Genomic DNA, 23,240 nt, shown 5'->3' with positions numbered 1-23,240 from the left:
GTAAATCCAACCCTTCCCATAGGCATAGCTGTTGTTACTAACACTGGTTGGCGTATAACTATGGGGGGGAGGCATTGTAAAGGCAAAAAACACACCAGTATATCATGGTCTGGACTACCAAAATTCAGTTACTTGATTGGCAATTTCCCAAAAGTCTACATCTATACCAGAATTCAAACCACACGAACACTCAGATTCAGAAAAGTTGCTACTACCAAAAATTAAGTTAATGTTTGGCAATTTCCCAAAGGTCAATATCCTCCCTGATCCCAAGCCACCACAGCACTCAAATACAGACATAGCACCAATCAAGTAAGAGTAATTATATTACTAACAGGAACACAAAGAGCACCTGAAACAAATTTATGATTTTTAAATGCAACCATGGATTCAAACTTTAGCATCTAGGGCCAGTCATGTCATTAGGAATGACCATCATTTTAATGATGGTAATCTGTTTAGACTAACCATTTAGAATCCATATTCAGATTAAGTCTATGGTATTAGGATTGATAACTGTCCCTGTAACTTGTAAGAATACTATCAAGGTGGTGATAGCAGTATTAATGGAGGCATAGATGCAAGAAAGCAATCATTATGAGCTTATGTAGCATCAGCCAAAAAAACTCAATTTGCTTTAAGAAGGGTCACCATCTTATGTGATATCAAATTTAAATCAACGTGGGAATACTGTCTCATGGAGATCCAACTCAGTGCTAACAACACACCAATGACAAGTGCATACCATCTAAGGTACAGATGGTATGCACTTGTCAGAAGAGTGCCCATTTCTGCTTTTTACTCTGAGCCATCATGCCTGTGGTAATAACTATGGGCACTACCTTTGGTCACTGTGTGCAGGGTGGGAGTGGACTTTAACAGTGACTAGAGGGAGTCAGAGTAGTGTATGCCAGAGGCCACATTATGTGAAGGAGCTAGGTATATTCTTATGTGTACACCATATTCAAAAATTTTCATTACTTCACATACAACATTTAATTTTCTTTCTTTTTAATACACAAACTGTCAAATTACTAGAACAATCTTTTCTGTGAAAAGATCAACCTCCCAAACACTTCCTTGTTCTTTTCACAAATGTGGTCTAAATTCTAATCTCAGTGATGTCCATGTCTTGGCCAGCTCATCTTGTAATGGTTTCTTTCTGAAACTTCAGTGCTGAGATGGCACAAAGGTGGTTATCTGATTTTTTTTTTTTTTTTTAAATCGGATAACAGTGCCAGTTTTAATGACTGGTAATTGGTTGTATTATTAATATCTAGCTATAGATAATATTTTCATGAATATTATTGGATAGTCTTTGTGAGCTTTGCCACAAACTCTACAGACTTTAATTTTCATTCAAGTTACCAATTGAGGTTCAACTATCACTTGCAGTGACAAAATTACTTTGGAACAGTTTCTATACCTTTAATTACCAGGGGAGCTTTGTCTGCTCATACTGATTTTACAATACTTTTTGTGTTGAGTCTAGGTTTTTTTTTGCTATTATGGCCTTCTGTTGCTTAATGGCTTTGATTTTGTTCTTTTGGTATTTTTCCTGTAATCCTCAGGATAATTCTGAGTTTTTTTCTCTTGATTCAGTCCTGATTTTGGGAGTGGGTCCATGATACCAACTCTGAGGAACAGGCTTCCATTTCTTAAACTAAATTTTTTGTTAAGTGACATTCACTTAGAGAAAAAACCAATCACATGGGTATTTAAATGAGGTTACTGCCTGCCTTGGAGTTGATCTTCCAAAAATATGTCAGGATTAAAAGCATTTCTGTAGCAACATGACCTTTTGTAGTAGTTGCAAATATACTGACATGTCCTTGAATAAGTCAGCCCTGTATTCCAGGGACACTCACTGGGCTTGTAGTCTAGTTCCCAAGCACCAATACCCTGAACAAAGGCAGCAATTCACATAAAATCATCAATCAATACATGACCAGAACATCAAAGACAATACAGTTCTCTTACATTTTTTTTATAAATGTAACTTGTGCTGATGTCTCCACTTCTAACCCAATGGAGTGTAGGTATTCTTCAAGGAGTGAGTTTTTTTCTTTGGAAAGAAACTGGACTGAGCCTGGATCCCCCTGATGTGAAAATTAAAGCCACTGGCATAAGATAGTAGCTCTTGCTTGACTGAAAATAGTTGGAGGGCAGATGCAAAGAGGATGTCCCCTTATGGGACAAGGGTCATTCCTTTCAGCATCCAAAATGCTGAAGCTTTGTAAGTGTTATGTACTTGAATGATTTGATGCCAGGATTAAAGTTGTCAGTAATGATGTAATAAAACACAAAGCTGTGCACTAGTGGTGATATTTCTGATCATGATGCTGTCATGAAGAACAAAATGAATTTACAGTTTAAAGCCTTTGTATCTGGGAAAGGTGTCCTAGAAGGTTGGCAGTTGTGGATATGTAGGGAGGTCTGTGGTTAAAACAGTGAACAATTTATTGTTGGCCAACCAGGTTAGCTGGGTGGGTAAAGTGCCTGCCTGGCAACCCAAATATTGGGTTCAAATCCCACCTTGGGATTGGATCAGAATAGTGAAAAAACCTTGGGAAGTGCATTATGGCCACAGAAGCCAATGTGCCAACAACAAACAAAAAAACATATTGCTGATTGCATGACTTCAAATACTGAGTAGTGAATTTAATTGATGGCAACAATCTTTTGAACACTGAAATTAGCTCAAGGAAGGAGCTGTTCTTGGGATTGTAATAATCTTGAATTTCTCAAAGTGTAAGAGTATAACTTGAATAGGGGAAATCTGTTTGGACTAACTGCTTTATTGCAACAAAAGATCTTGCTCCCAAATGCTGATAGGGCAGGCCTATCTGAAGGTTCTCAGAGCACATTCAATGTCATCACAGGCAAGCTTGCCACTCAATCCATGCAGACTAGTATTTGCTTAGAGAATAGCATTAGGCTGTTGAAATAATCTGCTTGGCTTATGAAGAATGATTTGAGAATAAGAATTTGAGCTCTTCAGTCTGATAAAATGGGCCAATGATGACACTTAACCTTCTAGTGGCTAATAATTTCCACTTTAAAAGGTTTGATTTAAGGAAATCATACTCCATTGTATCCTTGCCCACAATTATTCAAACTGTTAGATAATGTTCATTCCAATAATACTGTGAATTAAGAGAAATGTTTAATGGACACCAGTCAACCAAAAATATCTCTCCTAGGCAACTCCCATTTGCAATGAATTTTTCAATTGTGGGGATGAATGACAATTCTGAAGTGCTAAACACTTGTTCAGTGTTCTATTAGTTCACTTGTTCAGTGTTCTATTAGAATGCAGCTTTCAATTCAGTAAAAAAGCCAAGTTTTAATTATAAAACTGTGGCATCTCACTTTCCATGAGAGCAAACTTGTTCCATTTAGGGGCAAGAGTAATGGAGGGTCACATTCATGTAATGATTCTTGCCAATAATATACAAAAAACAACATTCAGTAAAATCTACATTTCAAATGGTAGCACAGATAGTCAAAAACTGAGATCATAAGAATTTCATATTGCCAATGATCTAAATAGCATTTTAAAAATGTCAACATGCAAGATTTTCAGAGAATTACTGAAAATATTAAGGACAATTTAATGGCAATGTGAAATACTTAAGTGCAATGACAGGATTCTATCCAGCAAATAGATAATTACTTAAATCATTAATTTACACATAGCATCAACTACCATAAATGTATGCATTAATGTTATAAAACAGTTTGGATGAATCAGACTAACTTTTAAATGTTTTTCTTCTGAATATATTGTCATTTGCATAGATTAAAAATGTTTCATGTTACAACTTAGCTTTTGCTTAAAGAGGCAATTTTAAATTAAACACTAGGATTAACTTTGTCAGCATAAGAATTAAGTTATTTAATAAGAGGTATGTGATAAAGTTCAGGGATTGAACAAATTTATTCAATGATTATGAAGCTTATTAACTATTGGATGGACCTTCTTTAAGGTGGTCCCTTGACACTGTATGCAGCTTCTAACACTTCTGGAAGCATTCCTGATAGGCTTGTCTTAGAACAATATCCTGAGATATTGTTCTAAGACAATATCTTGGACTTGAAGAGAAGAAAAACTAAGCATGATCACATTTGAATGATTCTCCAAGTCTTCCACTGATAGGCTTGGACTTTTGTTTCTGGGTTATAGTTGTACCCTCACAATTCATCACTAGTAATGACAAGAGATAAAGTGGGTAAGCAGCAGCATGTTAAAGATCTTGACCTGCAGGAACTTGATACTTGCTGAGGATACAAGGCAACAAACTTGGCTCAAATGTGTTGCATACCTAGACATGCATAAAATTGATTGGCATGTCCCATAAGAAATTGCAATTTCACTAGCAAGTTATGGGTGGTCATGTGAGTGAATTAGTTTGAAATTGGAGTGTGGCATAGCAAGACTCATTTTGGAATAAGTGGCCTTAACTTTTTAAACCACTGAAGTCTTCAAATGATACAGCATTTTCTCCAAAAGCTGTTTTTGATATAAGTTACTACAGCACTCTCCTCAATTCAAAATATTTGATATTCATATTTCTCATTTTAAAACGTGAATTTGTATAAAACTTTCTTTTTCAATGCATACTAACCCAGATAGCATGACTGCCAACACATGGGCAATTCATGTATTGCAACCCTCTAATACAGAAATTTCAAAACAAGGCCAGTTTCTGACCTTTTAGATCACATCTTGTAAATTAAGCAGTGATTAAACATTTTAATCCTGGAAGAAAATTAAACAATTCTATTTGAAAAAGTCTCAAGACATAATAAATTTAGATTTTCTTTAATAACTGCAATAATTGTAATTTTGTACAAAAAAATTACAGAATATTAGCAATACCACCAAGTAATCTTTTTTTCCAGTCATCTTGACTATTATAAGTAGTGTTTCAAATTCCAATTTTTTTATATTTAAGTAGTTTGGAAGTTTACTCTAATTGTAACTGGCAATGATGATAAAAATTTGAGTAGCATCACTCTGACTATGCTTAAAACTGAACAGTTCAGCAAAGCAGTGATTGCAAGTAGAATACTATCTTTGAAAATAGTAAGTTTTTAAATATTAAAATAAATTTATTTACCATTAATATAAATACAAATAGTACACCTTTAAAAGTATATTATGGAAAGTCTAGAGAAATGCTCATATAATGAGCAAATAGTTATGCTAATCAACAATCATTGGGATATAAGGCCAATGTAAGTTGAATTTCAAGCATACCTTTAATTTAAATTATATTAATGAGACTAATGAAAAGTGATTTGTAGCAAAATGCTAATAAGAATAAACTAGCCTTTAGTGTGGCATTCTCATCTAAATACTTGAACAAAATTTGTTAAATAAGTGTGACAATTAAACTTACAATCTTTGATCCACAAAATTTGATCAAATACAAAGTTTTTTATTTTTAAATAGGAATTTCCTAAATTCAAAATTGCATTCTCATTGTCTAACTAAACCTAGGTATATATGCTACCTGGGCATAAAGTTCTTAACTGGAAATTCTCTATTGTTCCTCCTTAAATATTTGAAACCAATACAGTAAAATTAAATTGATACAATATATAAAAATGTTAGCTTGGAAAATACCTACACAAACATACAATATACATAGTAAACTTGTATAACAAAAATTGTAATTTGCATTTAAAACAACACTAAGCTCATTTTTTAACTCCTGTTTATTGAAAACAGGAATATGTTAGTTACATGGTCTCTGCTTTTCATTGGTTTAGTGAATTTAAATATTATGCTTTGAGGTGATGATGGTGGTGCCAAAAATGTTCACCACTGACTAGGTATTACCACCTCATTCTTAGTAATGTAAATGCATTACTCATTCAGCAATCCTGCATTTTTAATTATAAAACTGCACTAGGAAGAAAGTGTAGTTGTGCACAAATTTATGTAAATGAAAAAAAGGAATGTAACAGAACAATAAGTACATATAGCAGAAAGTTTTTTAAATTAAAACTGAGTAATCCAAAGAGCATATACATGATTACAAACACACACATATATAAACTCTTGAACAGTACAAGCAACTAGTAGCAACATGCTTGTACTTCAATAGGAAAATGTACATTTAAAGAATCTTCATTCTAATGTATTCACACGTTAAAAATAAAAACATTGATTGCAGAAATATAAAGTCTCTCCTAAATACAACTTGGGAAGACCAAGATTAACAAGAAACCAACTTAAGACAATAGATGGACAGTAGTTTTATCACAAAACTTGATACTGTCATGGTAATTCTTTGAAAAGGTACTATTAGTTAGCACTATGAATTTGAAGGGAGGAAAAAATCAAAGATTTTAAACCATTGCATTGTCTTAAATCTGAAAATTATGCACACTAAACATAACTATTTTATATACACATACATACTTATGTTATATAATAAGTATATAACTGGAAATAAAAGATGGCACATCTGAAACATTTTGTCCAATTCTCAAGGATACAATGCCAGTCAAATTTGTCTTTGGCAATTAGCTTTGGTAAAAATATATTAATCATTCTACATTAACAACCATATGCTAACTGTACCACACTTCTTGAGATTCAGAATTATCTGAAATTAGGGATTCGATTTAAAAATCTAAATTGCACTTGGAAATAAAATATTCACAATCTATATGGAACAAAGGCTCTTTTCATATTTACTTCAGTGACTCTTGAATTTCATAAAACATCTAGCTACAGAGAACATTACTACTTTTTTAAGATTCAGAATTATTTTTTAACCAAGCATTAACTTGATCTTATCTAAAATTGCACTGATATAAACTATCCATAATATATGGAACAAGAGCTAACATTTGCCCATCTCAGTATGAGGCACCAGCAGCAAACTGCAAAGGAAATTCTTTTGATATTCAGAATGATCTGAAACTCTTTATTTAAAAAAAAAGCAAAAATTGCACTGAAATAAAATATTCCTAATTTTATATGGAACAAGAGCTTTTTCCAATATTTGCACAGGGATGTAAGCATATGTGTCAGTGGCACTTCCAAATTTCATAAAACACCCAGCTGGAAAAAACTGTCAAGGAAATTTTAAACTATTCTCTAAATAATTTTAAACAATGCTTTTCAGTTCTACTCAAAATAACAGATCAAAATTGGAATATTTAAATGGTACGTGGCCCTCTGAGATCATGAGGCAGAACAGGAAATTTTCTGTTGTAATGTGAAGTATTACATTATAATATTTTTCACACTAAGGAAATGCTGTTGTGTAATGGCCCTCCAGTGATAATTACCATATGGCAACTCCTGTGTTGGATGCAGTAAAATATGTAGAACTGCCTATAAAGTCAATCAGTTATTAAATTAATGCAAAAAGAAATATGGCAAGGTGGGATAAATGTTGTTGCAGTAGGAGCAACAGTACCCAAACTCCACAAAGGCAAAACTCTAGTATATTTAGAGGTAGTTTCTCCTACATCCTCAGATTGTCCTAATAATTTTGGAGAAATAAGAACAGAGTATAAGATAAATTAGTCTGGTGCAAGGTTGAGGTTAGAGATTGCAAGCCCACTCCTATAGCACAGCCCTGAGCTGACTGTGTGAACTTAAGTGGTCTTAGATTTATATAGTATTATAATAAAAATATAGCAATAAGTAATAAACTAAGTTGCTAGCTGGTGGGTACAGTTTATTGTATAATGTTAGCTGCACAAGTTGAGGATTTATTGAAATCCTGGGGCATTGGGCTAGAATGATATTTGCATGTACTGATTTAGACATACTGGCTTCCCAGTTTGTAAGGTAGACCACATTGAAATTAAATGAATCTCTTTTGTTATATACATTGTAGTGTTGTAGAATATTTCTATTTTGGGATCCAAATAATTTTCCATGGCATCTGAGGTATTAATTTTTTTCTAGTATAAGCTCTTCTGGATATAGTCTGCTGTAATCTTGCATGAAATGTAGACAGTTAAATAGATCATCAATGTATCTGAACATTGATAGGTTATCTGGAAGTGGTGTTTTTTCCCTTCTCTCTCTCCCCCCTCCTCCACTGAATATAGGTAAAAGTTAGCAATTATACAGGATGCTGGACTTCCCATAGGGGATGCCTTTCACTTGTAAGAACAATGAGGTTATGTGTGTGTGTGTGTGTATATATAATTATTAAAAATATGCAAGTTGATTAGAGTATCCCAGTAGGTTGATTTAGGGCTTTATGTTCTATGTATAGTTTGCTGAGAACTTATGTCAAGACTTATACTGGTGAATAAGCTGTCAATGAATTTGTGTTATATTTTTTATAGCATTTATAATAAGTGCATTGTTATTTATGATACTTAGGCTATTTAGTATTCCTTTTGGTGACTTTTTAGGGCATTTTACTTGGAGTTTTAGCATAACTGTCTCTACATGAGGTTATGAATCTAAATGCAATAGGTGATTTGTTTAGGTTTACAGTATATAAAGAAAATTTTTAGGTTACTGTATTAAATTTTTTATGCAAAATTTAGTTTTTTGCTTATTACATTAGGGAAGGATGCTATGTATTTGCATGTTGCTAGATTCTTAATTTATATAAAATATTTTACAAATTGCTTAATTACATGCCACTTTGCCAACTGTAATAATAATAATTTGCCAAATGTAATAATGAAGTTGCTTATTTATTGTGAACAGCCACATATGGTTATGCCTAAACAGGAATATTGTTTGTATTAGGATTTTTATATGGTATTATAATAAATTGTGGTATAAGTGTTTTTGAATGTTTATTTATTGATAAATTGGGTCAATTTAAAATCTTGTGATAAAATACCTCTAAGCTCTGGGATTACATTTATCTCCAATTATGTGGCTGATTGGGGGCCTATGTATCTGCACAAAGGCCTGAAGAAAACATCTTGTCCACTGCTGATATTGTGAAGGTTGGTAGCAGTTATTTGCTTTTAAGCTAAATGATCTAGTGTATTTAAATCTGATTATTTATGAATAAGTAGCAAATAATTAAATAAATTTTGTGTATCTAAATTACCCATTTTTGTTTTGAAAACAAGTGTATAACATTAGAGGCACATGTTGGAAGAAAAAGCTTATACAGCATCAGCAAAAAACATCCCATTTCACTGATCCATTCATTCCAAATGAATGTCTAGTTCTGCCTTGAACTTATTTAAGCTATCAACTTCCATAACAGCTGAAAGCTTGTTCCAGCAATAAACTACCTGCTGGCTAAAGGCAAACTTATACACATCTATTCTACAACTGTCTTTCCTCAGAAGAAGGAAGAATATCATCAGCATTGAGCCTGCTCAATCCATTTAAAGCCTTATACACCTCAATCAGATTGCCTAGCCTCCAAGAAGGTGATTGATCTAAAGTCAATTATTGGCTTTGAGTGCACCAAATTTACATACTGAAAAGTATGTATTGAACTAATATTTTATAGAATCAGTGGCCCATATTTTGTTTCTGATTTGTGTAGTTTGGCTATTTGAAACAAACAAATCATTCTTAATGTAATTTTGGTTGAATTTGTTGTAACCTATATATATGGGTATAGGCTTTATATACTGTTTTTGGAAGTGTCTAAATTCAATAGTGTTCAAAGATTACCTGCTTTCTTGCTAGGCTTATTGTGGAAGGTATTAATGTCTGAGCAGTCAAAGTTCATTTTGATATGTAGATTGTTATTGGTTTGACCAATATATTTGGCATTGGAGGTGTGACAAGTAATCATATCTTTATTTTGCAGAATCTGTGGTTTCATTATGTGTAGTGTGGTTGGGATGCATATAGGGACAAGTGAGAATATTTGTTATTGCAACATTGAAATTTAAGATTAATTTAGTAATTCATTTTTATGTATTAAGGCTTAGTTCTGAGCTATTAAAGCCAGAAGCATTATATGCTAATCTGCTCTGCAATGTGTTACCTGTATATGTCTCTTATGTATTTAGACTACTCTGCCAATGTAACAAGATTAATACAATTTTTAGTCTTTTCATAACTCTACTAATCAAGAACATGTGTGCTGAACTAAGTTTTAATGGTATAGTAAAGCTTCAATTTGCCAGTGTACATGGAGGTAAGGCCTGTTCAAGTTAGTCTACTAAACTAGAATGAAACTTAGCTACAATGCTATGAAAAAGTGTACTACAAGATAAAAATACCCTAAATGTAATAGGGTATTTTGCTGTCTGATATAGCAGTGATGTTGATGCCGACAAATTTTTTTTTTTTTTTTTTTTTTTTGGAGCCTGTCAACCTAGAAGAATATCTGCATGTTTTTTTTATAAAACATGCAGTATCTAAACTAATAAAATACTTACCAAAACAACATAAATATAATTTAAAATTTTTCAAATAATTTCTAGTTTTCATTATGTAAGAAAATATCCAGTTCCTGAAGCCCTCAAATAGTGAGTTTTTTTTAAATGGCCCTTCAAAGGAAAAAGGTTGTATCACTCTGAATTTGGTTTTGTTTAGTCTATTCACATCAGGAACTGTAAATGCCACTCACACACAGAATGTCTGTTTCTCTGTGATACCATATTGAGCAATGAGAAGGCCAGTTTCCTAATTACATGTGAATTAAACATTACTTTATTGTTAGTTAATGTTTAACTGATGGTAAATGCTATCATATGGAGCCATTTGTTTTGCTGGATCTAACAGTCTTGCTAAGTGGGCTGTTATTTCTGAAGTCTTAATTTGTAAGTTTACTGTAACTTTCATAATACTGGTGTTCTCTATACTTGTCATAAATGGTGAAATATTACACCAAGAACAGAGTTACTTATGCAAATTCTCTGAATCTATCGGGGTAGCTTTGTTTACAATTCATAACTTAGTGTTCTGTCCACACCTATAATTTGGGATCTTGTCAGTAATTGTTTTTGAAAAAACACTTCATATCTATTCCTTGTTTAGACAAGTTAAAGGGTAGATTAATACTATTCTGTTGTAACCTAGATGGGGTTCTCAATATTTGAGTAAAATTCATTTTACTAGAATATGAAAAAAGTGATTCAGAAGTAGAGTAGTAGCCTGGAGCTACTATACTGGTATATTATTACATTTTCAATGTTTCCTTATTTTTGCACAAAATTAAAATATTTACTACTGATTTCCAATCACTCAACTTTAATTTTTAGTACAGAAATATTAAGAACAAATGATAATGCATGTAGGTATTTGATCATCTCACTAAATCAACACCTTATTTAGTGCTCAACAATTTTGTATATGGATAGACTTCAACCCTTCTTAAGTGCTTTCAAACACTACCAGTACTCTGCCTCATTCTATTTATGCTGGTACCTTTCACCAATTGAATAACTTAAAGTGGCTGTGTAATGTTCTTGACATTCTTACTTTTTTTATATATAAATGCCCAAAGTTTTTCAAGACTCCCATATGCCAATGAAGCCTTTACTACTTTCTGAGATCACTGGCTTCCAGTAGCTCTCAGATTTGTCTGCCAAAGACACCATTTAGTTTAGCACTGCACACTTAGAAGTTATAGCATATCTTAAAATACTGTTTTATTGGACTAAATTCAAAAAATAGCAAGGGCTTAATTTTTTCAGTACTTGCCTTGATCAATCTGCAATTGTTATGATTTGAATAGCAAGAGATGACTAGCTTTAAGATGACTGGTTCTTAAATAAAGGGGTGGGTAAATATTAGTTATAATGGAAACAGGATTAAAATATGCACAAGGAAGTAGAAGTGCACTAACTCTGTCCTTGGTTGTCATTAAATTGGGATTCTAAAGAGTGGATAAGCCAAAAGTCTTAAAGGACTTTTGTTAAGTTAAATGAAAAGGGAACGGGTACGGTATTTAAGAATTTTGTAATCCCACGATGAACCTTTTTGTTACTTGCAGGAATCTCAGATTGGTGCGATTCCAAACCAGAGAAAGACTGAAGGGGAGTTTCACATTTATAATATTTAGATCGGAGTGGTGAAGAAACCATTCTATGAGGGCTTAGATTTGTAAAAATTTTGTAACTGTTTTTTTTAATTTTAATATGGTAATAGCTGAGTCAACTAAGGGAGTATGGTTGTTGGAGTGGGCATGTAAAGTACCAATGTAACAGGTGTTACAATTGTGTTGACATTTTATTAAATATTCATTTCACTTGTTGGATATTTGTTTCTTTATATTTATTAAAAAGTGATCAGTTATAAGTGGAAAAAATATTTGCCAAAATTGTCCTGCAAGATTACTATGATAAGGAAGGACAAGATGTGTTTACTATTTGTGTTTTACAGGGTTATTGATATTATTTTTTGCAATGGAAATGGTATGCTGGATTAATTTTGGAGGGCAATTTCTGGCTATGATTTTTTTTTGAGATATTGTAACTCATTGGATAGGTCATCTTGTGAGGTGCTGAATTCTATGTTAAAATATAGGAATTTCCCTATGTATGTTTTCTATAGATCTTAGGTCCTAGTTTAGTACCTGTTTTATATATGGTGAGATTGAGAAAATTAATTTGTTTATTGGTTTCTATTTAGAGTGTATTTAAGCCTGTCATGAATTTTTTGTAAAAAGGTTATCAATTAGTTTTTTTCCCTCCCTCCTATTAAAAGTACATCATTGGCATATCACATGTATAACTTTATTTGGAAGGGTAAGGTTGTAGGATTTTATTTTCAACTGTGGCTAAGTAAATTTCAGAAAGGGGAGCAGAAATGCCCAACCCCATGGGTAACTAGAATATTTGTTGGAAGATCTGATGGTGAAATCTGAAATGGCTGGTGTCTAAGAGGCAAGTTCTAAAATATTGTTTTAAGGGAGGTGTGGTTAGACTATTGTTGGAAGTTAAATATCCACAAAGGGCTTGAAAGGTATACATACATTGGTGTATAGTGATATGACATCAAACAATGCTAGAATGTCAGCGAATTATGGTGGTTTTAATTTTCTCAAAGGCTTGGTTGGTATTACAGACTTTAAACTTGAAAAACCTGGTGAGTGGAGATCATTTTTACTAAAAATGAGGATAGGTTTGCAAAGGTGGATTTACTAAAAGAAATAATTGGTCTTAAGGGATGGCCCAGTTTATGTAGTTTGGTAATTCCAAACATATGGGGAGAACATTGTTTCATATGCCAATCTGCTGTAAGGTATGTAGGGTGATTTCTTCATTAGACTGGAGTTTTCCAAGGATTAATGTCAAGCTTGTTTTTTTAATTTGGATATATTATAGGAATTATATAGGTGTCTTGGTCTGCTAGAATTTGTTTTTTTTTATATAAGTAGCTTTATCTAAAATTACTATGGCATCTCCTTTGTCTGCTTTTTGGATAATGTTGGATTTTATTTAGTTTATGAATATCATTGAGTTGTTGTTTGGATATATTAGATGGGGGGGGGGAAGAGTTTTGAGTTAATAATAGTGTTAGTCTGAAAAATGCACCATTTGTCAGGGTGAATGAGTTCTGTTTGAAGTTCAATAATACTTTCTTTTATGGGATATTGATGGCTTTTTATCACAAAGTTGAATCAATGCTCTAAACTTGAGTTAGTAGGAGTGAAAGTTTTAGAAGAAATGTTAACTGAGGAAGTTTGTGGAGCCATTTTTGTTTCCTGGGTAAGTGTTGTCCATTTTTAGAATGTCTTAGTTCAACCTCTTTAAGGGCAGTGTTAATACGTATACTGTTGAGGTTTGTGAATTCGATCCAGGTATTAGGTTGCATATTTCTCTTAATTTTAAATAATGTATCTGGTGTTGGAGCTGATATTTCTTATTAAATTTTTTCCATTATTCATCTCGTGTGATGGAAGTTTGACATGAGTATTTTTTGTTGATTTTATTTGGAAATATAGAGGCGAATTTCAGAATCACATTGTTATTTAGGCCTTTCTGTAGAAAGGTGATATGTAATTTGTTAATGAAATGCTTGATAAGTATTTTTGAAAATCTTATCTTACTATCTGGCAAGTTCAAAGGCATTGGGATGAAAATTAGACTGTGCAGACTTCATAAATACTTCCCTTTTCATTTAACTCGCCAATTGAAGACATTTTTAACGAAAGTCCTTTGTTACAATTTTGGCTTATCCACTATTTAGAATCCCAATTTAATGACAACCAAGGACAGAGTTGGTGCACTCCTAATTCCTTGCACATATTTTAATCCAGTTTCCATTATAATTACTACTTACCCACCCCTTAATTTAAGAACCAATCACCTTAAAGCTAGTCACCTTGCCATTCAAACCATAATTGCAGATTGATCAAGGTGAGTACTGAAAAATTAAGCCTTTGCTATTTTTTGCATTTAGTTTAGCATTGTTCAGGAAAATTGGAAGTAATGAATACAGCCTCCCTCTTTATCAGTGGCCTTAAACTGTTTCATTATTTCCATATGTAGCAGTATAATTTTGCTTGGAACAACTAATTGGTGAAAACATTTTTATGTTTCTAGTATGAGATTAGGCTAGTTTGGCCACATCTTTCTAAATTCAACCCTGCTGTCCCATCTCCCCAAAAAGGAATCTTGTAATCATTGCCCCCAAGAGAATACAGTTAGAATCCATCAAACTGCCACAAACTACCCACTCAAATCAATGTTGTTTTACCTTCTCTAACAGATTTCAGACTCATAAACAACCATGTTCACTTGGTGGTCAACAACAAAAGCTCAAGTTTTTCAATAAACTGAGATTTTAAAATTAATTCAAAACAAAAACTTAAGACCAGTTAGCTAAAATCAGTCCAATGAACCAAACCAAGAAAAATTAAATTAGTTGATGCAAAATACTAAAAGCTAATTAAAAATAATGGAACTAAAAAAACTATGTATAACAAAGATGTGATGAACTTAATGAAAAGGAAAGAACATACAAACTACTTCAAAGTTAATTTCTAATTAAAACACAGGTTGAGATATTTTGCTTACTAGTAGAAGCAGTCTCAGTAAAAAGATCTGTGGAAGATGGGCATAGTGGTTTTTTTTTTTTGTTACAGAAAAGAAAGTCCTGACTAAAGACCATTCCACAAGTTTCCCTTTGACCACATCATGGTCAACACAATCAGTTCTTTAATAATGCTGAAATTGTCTTTATACTCAGACATGGCCTCAGTAGCCAGGCATTTAAAACTTCACTATAACCTGTTTTTGGCAGTCAATATATACACACTGACAAAGTCAGACAGAAGAGATGCAAAGAAAACTGTGGAATGGGGCAATGATGTGTTGCCTCTGAGTATAAAGAGACTGCCCAGGTTATTTAACTGAAGCCAGAATGGGAAAACAAGTGATTGATAAGACTTTTTTTCCAAAGTCTTATCATGCCTGCATATTTAGCAGGTGCCATGATTTAAGTGAAAGACAAGTGGTTTCTTAAGAGCATCCATCTCAAAGGTTTTTAATGACTGGAAATAGTGGTTCTTCCACATCTCAAAGGCTTGTGGCAGCAGCAAAACAAGAGAAGCCATCACTCTTAAGGAAGACTGTAGGGAAAATAGGATATTCAGTGTGCAGCAAATAAAATCAGAATTCAACCAAGCCCTGACTTTGTCTTATTTCAACCTATACCATGCACAGGGATAGAAGGAATTGGGATTGATAAACCACTGCCTACTTGAAGCCACTTTTTTCAGAAAAAATGCAACTACATATGCAGTAGTGATTGGACAATGGAACAAAGTCTTGTGGTCAAAAAAATGACAAAACTTGTGTCTACAGTAGGCAGTGTGGTGAGAATCGCAAAGCAATGGACCCTGCTTTGGACTTTGACAAAGAGCTATTTGGCAAAGTCCTCTTCTTTCAACTTTGTTGCAGCTGTGCAATGTTTTGTTAGAAGAATGGTTAAGTCTCTTAGACTGAAATGCTTTAGAACCCATGCCACATGCTGGTGTGGCACAGCATGGTCCAATCTGATGCAGAAAATTAACCAAATGGGCTGCATGTGTCTGGAAATGTATAGGCTCCCCTTACAATTTGTTTCTGCATGTGTTAATTTTGGACCAAAAACCAGAAAGATATTGAGAAACAAATACAAAATAAACTAAAAAGGAACATTTTTGGATTCCTTATGTGCAAATAATGGAGATGTCATGGTGGTAATGAACAGAGCAAACTATGCTAAAACATTACAGCAGATGTTTAATAATTGCAGACTAGGAAAAAAACTGCATCAGAATTGTGGACTGTAAATGTGAGATACTAGGGATAAGGCAAAGAAGCAAAACAATTCCATGAGGAAATGAAAGCTACATACAGGAAAGGTTACTCATGAGACTGGAAAAGACAGTTCAGGTAGGCAAAGCAGTAAATACCATGACCCAAGAGAAGGAACACTCATCTCATCCAGAGCCTAGTATTGTGGAATTCTTTAAACCATGGCTCTTTGTACCATAATGCAGAAGTTCTGCATATCTAAGGTAGCAATGTGACAGTTCAGATTGGTTCCACAAGAAAATGTTTGGCACAATTGTTAGATTTGTAAAGAGAATGTTGGATATATCACTATGGCCCAGAAAGAAAACAAATGGGCAAACAATTGAAACATCCATCTTCAATGATCCCCCCCCCCAAAAGACAAGCTTCAACAATCTGGCAAAAAAGTCTTTGTTAGCTGACTGTTGAACAGATGACACCTTTAGTCTTCTGGGACAGAGTATCAATTTTTAATAATTACACAAAAAGGCAACAGCATCACTGGAAGGTATCTGGCTCCTGCTCACAGTGGACCACCCAACTTATTCTCCTAACCTCTTGGTTCAGACTGAGGTAATTAATGAAGCCTAAGTTTATGCTCATTGAGTTGTATTTAAGAGGCCTTTTAAAGAATTTTCCACAGATGGAAAAATAAATGTGTAGCTCTAGCAGGTAGATACATAGAGAAAGATGAAATTACCAGCCAAGTTTTTCAAATTCCTAACTCAATGTTTCTAGGTGAGGATAAATACTTATTGAATTACCTGTTGTATCTTCTGAAATTTTACATCTTACTGAAAAACTGACTTGTATCAAACATGTACAATAAAATGGTTCATATTATCCAACATTACTATTTTTTGATGTAGACAACCCAGTCATCTCATTAATGAAATGAAACAAATACACTTTATAACCAAATTGTAGTATAAAGGCTGGGTGGAGAAGGGGTTAAACAGAGCTGGAAAAAGCCAACATTCCCCATAAAATCCAGAGATTTGGCAGAAAAATAAATTGAAGCTACTAAAGAATAAGACTTTAGTAACACAGCCTTGCAATAAAAACAAATACAAGCCTTATTCTGTCAACTTCATGGCTGAAAAAAATTAAGTGAACCCAAGAGCATGTGAAATTAGTTTGATCCTAGATGGTGCTGAGGTCCAATCTGGGATCAAAACCTTCCACTTCTGATATTAAGTTGGGACCGGCTTAAAAAGATGTCAAAGTTCCTTGCATGAAAACTTCAAAAATAGATGGCAAGTGGCACATTCATTATTGCCACTGAAGCAAACATTGTAATATAATGGCATGGTAACCAGGGAAAAAACTGCTTGTTTGCTACAATTGAGTAATTTTTGATGTCTATATTTAGAACTACTGATAAATAATGCAAAGCATCAATTTACACATCTAAAATATTTTGCAACATGCATCATTATTTGAACATCTCATTGGAACCTCTTATTCATAGTGATGTGTAGCAACTCACTGTGAAGGAATTAACAATGAGATGTTCAAGTAATAATTTTGTAATACATTATACTTATATAAACTCTTAGCATAAAGCTCTTATTGTCAAACTCTAATATCCATAATTCTAAAAATGATAAGGATACTTTTCTACAAAAGATGGTACAAAAGCTGAATGACTTTTGAATTCCACCTTTGTTGGAAGATCCTGAAGGAGTTGTTCATATTTCTTTAATGCATCTGGACAGCTTTCTCCTATTGCCTAAAAGAATTACTACCTTGTTAGTAGCTTTCCTTTTCAGTTATTGTTAAATTATTAACAGTATTAAGGCAGATGATTATAATAAAGAAAAACTTATTTTAACCATCAAAGACAAGCTCTAAAAAAAAAAAAAAAATAGCACATGAACACCTTAGTGGATGAATATGAAACTAACCTCAAATTTTAATTAATTAAAATGTAACCTTTACAAATATGATAGAAAATTTATCTTCATGCAGAAATGCTTACACTAAAAGTTGCTTTTTTGGTTTCTCCATAATTAACAATGCTATAAAAACACTGCATTCTCCATCCAAGAACTTCTGGCCCAAAAATCACCTTAGTGTATCTGTCTTACTCAACATTGGGACAATGTTTATCTCTCTAACTTAAAATGCAGCTGAAAGGATAAACTTGATATTCCAAATCATCCAACAGACTGATAGCAGAATTCAATTGTATCAGTCAGATTTTCAGAAATTCTTCCCAAATGAAAATGTCAAGATGCAGGATATCATTGTGTGTGTGGGGGGCCTACTTTGAAGATACCTTATAAAAAAATTCTCTTATTTTAGAAAAATAATTGAACTTATGATCAGATTTCATATAGCATCCAAAAGAAGTCACTGCTTAAATTTTTTTTTCATACTTAAAGCTTAATTGACAGCACAACCTTTTTCCATTATTATTTTAGACAATCTCTCCATTAATCTTAAACCATAGTCAAATAATAAATTTAATTCATTCTTAAATCCATGCAGTTAAACTTTATTTATTTTAACTATTGTCGAGCAGAAATTAAATAATTATGATGCCTGAAATACTCACATGATTAAGGTATCGACCATCAGGATGTAGTAACTTGAGAGCCATTGTCACAATTTTGTTCACAAATTCCCACTGTTCACCTTAAAGTTGATGTTAAAATAATGCTTTAATGAAAGTGACAATTAAATCAACAAATTCTATTCACCAAAAAATAAAGTACATATAAATTGTTATAACAAATATTATTACTTAACACCAGTTTAATGGTAAATATAAACTCCATCATAACAAAAAATTAAGTGTATCAATATGAAACTTTAATAATGTAGTTTCTCTTTGTGGTAGCTCACTCCCAGTAGATACAGCATGGGGATGTTTTGAATGGACCTTCTATGGTAAAATTCTTCATTAAAAACTTTAGCAGTGGTAGCTACAAATGAACATCTAAGAAGTGTGATAACAATCACTTTTTTTTAATATATGTTCTTTTCCTGAGTCATATCCCTCTTTGCAGACTAAGACCTCTCCAAAGAAAGGATCTTGCCTCCTATTTGTAGAGAATGGATGGGATAGGCAATTTAAACTATACACTCTTGTGATCATCTTATCTTCTAGTATTGTTATTAATGTGTTCAGGAAAGGGAACTGCTTGTTTTCCACTGGAATATTTCTGGTTCTCTATGTCCATGAAACTTAGTTCTGTCTTGCCACCATCTGTTAATACTATGATTCTTTAGTGTTTCTCACCAACCATTGAAGTGAAAGACAAAAAACCAAATTCTTAAAATTTTAATATTTACAATAAATTTATTTACAAACAAAACAAATTACCATATTACTGATGATAGCAATTTTAAAATAAGACAACTGTGATATACAAGGTGATAATACAAATACCAAATTTAAAATACAATAAAATATACTAGGTTAAAAGCACTAAAATACCAACTGAAGCTTTCAAAGGCTTCTGCCTACTTTCTCAACAGTACTTCTATTCTGCGGTGCATCATTAAATACCAGCAGGTTCACAGTGCGTCTCACGTAAACTTATACTGTTCCCGTCGGAAGTGGCTCGGGAGTGTTTCAGACAAAAACATTCATCCCCTCCAAGGATTACCGCCTCAAAGAGGGGATGAATGAGTGTGCCCTATCTCTATTTATATTATTCTCAATAGAACTAATTTGTAAGCTCTCGAGCCACTTGCGGTCCCAAAATCTATGTGCCTAATCAGTGATGACAGCTTCGTCTGGGGAGATTTGATGTTGCTTCTCCCAGAAATGTTCAGCTACGGCAGATTTACCATAGTCTGCATTTGTGTGCTCCCCCAGACTATCTTTGAGACACAGTTTTGTTTCTCCCACATAACATTCCCAATATGGATCTTAATATTAAGATCCAGAAAAATGCCAAATGGTGGTACAGTAGTTTAAAAACTACTGTACATCATTTGGAATATCTCATTGTGAATTAACTTCAACTGGATTCTCAGTTGTCATGACTAGGTACCTACCCATCTGCTGAAGGGCCAAGTAGTCCTGAAACAGCCATTTGGGTATCCACTTGAGAATAAGAAAATGGTCATCTCTAGTGGAAGTATTACTTATTTGAAGTATAACAAACAGGTGACTTGTTGTGAAGGTATTCACAATATGCCATGTAATCAACTTTGTTTGAATTGATATGTACAGACTTTATGCAATGCACTAACCTGCATTTCTTTAGTCTTAAATGGGAGCTTGAAGTAGACAAAGAGGTACCCTATTCCAAAACTCATCTCTTCCAATTTTCAGAATTTGTCAGGAAACAATTTTAATTTGCTCCACTTTCTTTTTTGTTTAAGAAAAGACTGGAAACCTAAAATACTAGAACTTTCCTCCCAACTGCTTATGTATTAATGGGCACCTGCATCCTGATTGATTAAAAAAGTGTGGCTATTGAATTACATTGCAGAGTAAAATGCACCTTTCTCAGTATTCATCACCTAGGTTTACTATATAAAATTGCTGTTGAACCAAGAGTCTGAATGGGGAACTTTTGAATCATCAGTTGGTTTGTTAATGGTAGGGAAGAAAGGAGAGTTCAGGGTGCAGTTCAACCATGCATAATCTCATGTTATTCAAATTCCATAGTCCATACTGCTGAGAACATTGTGGAGAGTTTGGCATTAATGACTAATAACAATGTTTTTGCACCATTCTATTGCAAGAACTTCAGAAGTGGTTAACTTAACTGGAAGGTAACTTTAATTAGTGTTATTTTTGGTTGGTGAGAAATGAATTAAATGTGCTAGATGAGTCCAGTTGTATGGTATTGGATATTTTTGAGGCATCATAATTAACAGTAGTGCTGACAATATAAAGTGATTTACATTCTTGTTGACATTGAGTTAATTGTCCTGTTATTGATGTCTGGAAAATATTACATTTAAATGTATTGTTAAAATATGATTATTACACAATGAAAATATTAAAGTGAGGCCAGTAGTTGAAAATAAATTTTTGAATTAAACTAATTGACTGTTATATGGGAGGATTATTTCTGTTTGTAACAGACGTTTTGTTACTAAGTGATTTTTCTAATTTCTTGTTTTACATATGGTATTTTGGATGAGGCTACATGGCTATTCCTTTTTAAGAAAAGCGTCAGTTAAGTATTGCAATTATGTTTAAGTCATTTTGATAATGACAGTATTTTATTGCACTGTTAGATCTGGCTAAATAAAATGATTTCTTTAACACTGTATGGGCAATGCAAATAAAAAATGTAAAGACTACAAAGTCTGCATCTTTCCTGTAAAGAAGTTTTTAATTGGTTATTATCTTTAAGTCTTGTTCAATTCTTTCAAACAAGTTAATATTGATGGATTATCCATAACATTTAATTGTTCTTTTCAGTCTACTGAAGTGTTACCGTCTCTTACTTATTCTCTAATGGAGAAATAGATATTTTGCACATTCTATTTTATCCACAGGATAAGACAGTTTGTCAGGTCAATTACAAAGCAGTAAAACTTGCCAAGATATTACTTGGCAAAACAAGTATCAAAATTGTGTAATATTTGTCAAACTTCTGCATGTAGCTCTAGCTTTTAGCCCCTGCTCTAACCCACTGACCACTTTAAACAACTTTCAGAAAAATATTTCTAACCAACATGGAGCAAATCCCCCCCCCCCCAATAATTGGAACTCATTGTTGTGTATACCAGAGATATGCAGAATACAATCTCTTTAGTGGTTAAACTGGAAATCTTAAAACAACTGCAGAGGAACATGTAATGAATGTAGGTTGGACATGTAACTTGCCATGAACCACTGAAATAACTATAAAAAAAGTTACATGCTGTCAAAACCACAATATGTCATCAAAATTATTTTTATAGTTAGTGACAAAAGCATCAGTCACAAAACATCTACCTCATCTGTCCATCCCTCTGATATCTATTTTTTTCTTAAATTAAGGGGGGAAAATGGCTGAAGATAACCTTGGATAAAAAACTGATTGACTTCATTAACAATTAGTGAATCATGTATGTATAACATTTAATACCCTAGACCTGTTTGACAGTTTTTTTTTTTAGGTGGATCATACAACAAAAAAGCTGTTGCAGCCTTTACTTGTTTGCTTGATGAAATAGTTTTAACCATATACTACAACATATGGCTTTTGTTGAGGTATGTGAGAACCCATAATTGCTTAATGCTAATTTTTCATGTGACACCTCATAGGAATTGAGTTGTTCTAGCTCTTGTAGCCCCCATCTGTTTTTTGTGGGATGTATAAAATCAAATGGTAGTACATACTATATTAATCTCTTGATTTAAATCATTTGAGTGAAATACCTTGAGGAGAAGTAGCTATAGGGATATCTGTTAAGTCATTGAATATGAAATCAAAGGTTCTTCCTTCATTTATATATTCTTCCATCTTTGTCATACAATCATCAATTACAATCTAGAAAGAGGGAAAAATCAGTATATCAGTAAATAACAATACTTAGAAAAGTACAGAACCTCCAACCTTATTTTAACAATTATTAACTGAAGGGAATAATACATCAGAACAGTTTCATTCATTGCATTAACACTACATCTCTCTGCACAAACATGCTTACCCAAAAACAAGTACAGCACAAACACCCCTGAATTCCAGACTCATTATTTACTAATGTACAGAAGGCCAACTGTGCTAGCCAGGTGGGTAAAGTGCCTGTCTGGCAACCCAAAGGTTGTGGGTTTGCATCCCACCTCTGGCTTGGATCAGAGTAAAATGCAAAAACTTTGGGAGGTGCATTATGGTCACAGAAGCCAATGTGCCAGCAACTAAATGTTTTCTCAACATTAAAAAAAAAAAAAAAAAATTACTTGCCAAATTTACTTCAAAAACGAAATCATTCACCAACAGTGCTAGAGATCACAGCAGGCCTAGCACCAAAATTCTACAAAGTGAATTCAGAACATCACCTGTAAAAAGGCTGCCAACCTTCTGAACGTAGTTAATAATTTTCTTTATGAAAGATTACAGTAAATATAATTAATA

At 33.2% G+C, this 23,240-nt stretch overlaps 1 protein-coding gene across 7 annotated transcripts in view; it reads right to left on the bottom strand.

Annotated features, from left to right (window-relative positions):
• Positions 1-6,463: 6,463 nt before the first annotated feature.
• Sms (spermine synthase) overlaps positions 6,464-23,240 on the bottom strand; it is a 163,890-nt gene continuing 147,113 nt past the window's right edge. For all 7 annotated transcript variants that reach the window (XM_090377410.1, XM_090377411.1, XM_090377412.1 and 4 more), the window contains 4 exons: positions 22,544-22,655; positions 18,764-18,843; positions 17,820-17,935; positions 6,464-7,081 (listed from right to left, as the gene is read on the bottom strand). In XM_090377410.1, coding sequence (XP_090233536.1) covers positions 7,048-7,081; positions 17,820-17,935; positions 18,764-18,843; positions 22,544-22,655 — 342 coding nt within the window. In that variant the 3' untranslated portion in view covers positions 6,464-7,047. The remainder of the gene's footprint in view (positions 7,082-17,819; positions 17,936-18,763; positions 18,844-22,543; positions 22,656-23,240) is intronic.

Source organism: Mastigoproctus giganteus, chromosome 7 (assembly GCF_048544385.1).
Source record: "Mastigoproctus giganteus isolate SK-2022 chromosome 7, ASM4854438v1, whole genome shotgun sequence".
Classification (NCBI taxonomy): domain Eukaryota; kingdom Metazoa; phylum Arthropoda; class Arachnida; order Uropygi; family Thelyphonidae; genus Mastigoproctus; species Mastigoproctus giganteus.
This window is presented reverse-complemented; position numbering and strand designations above follow the sequence as displayed.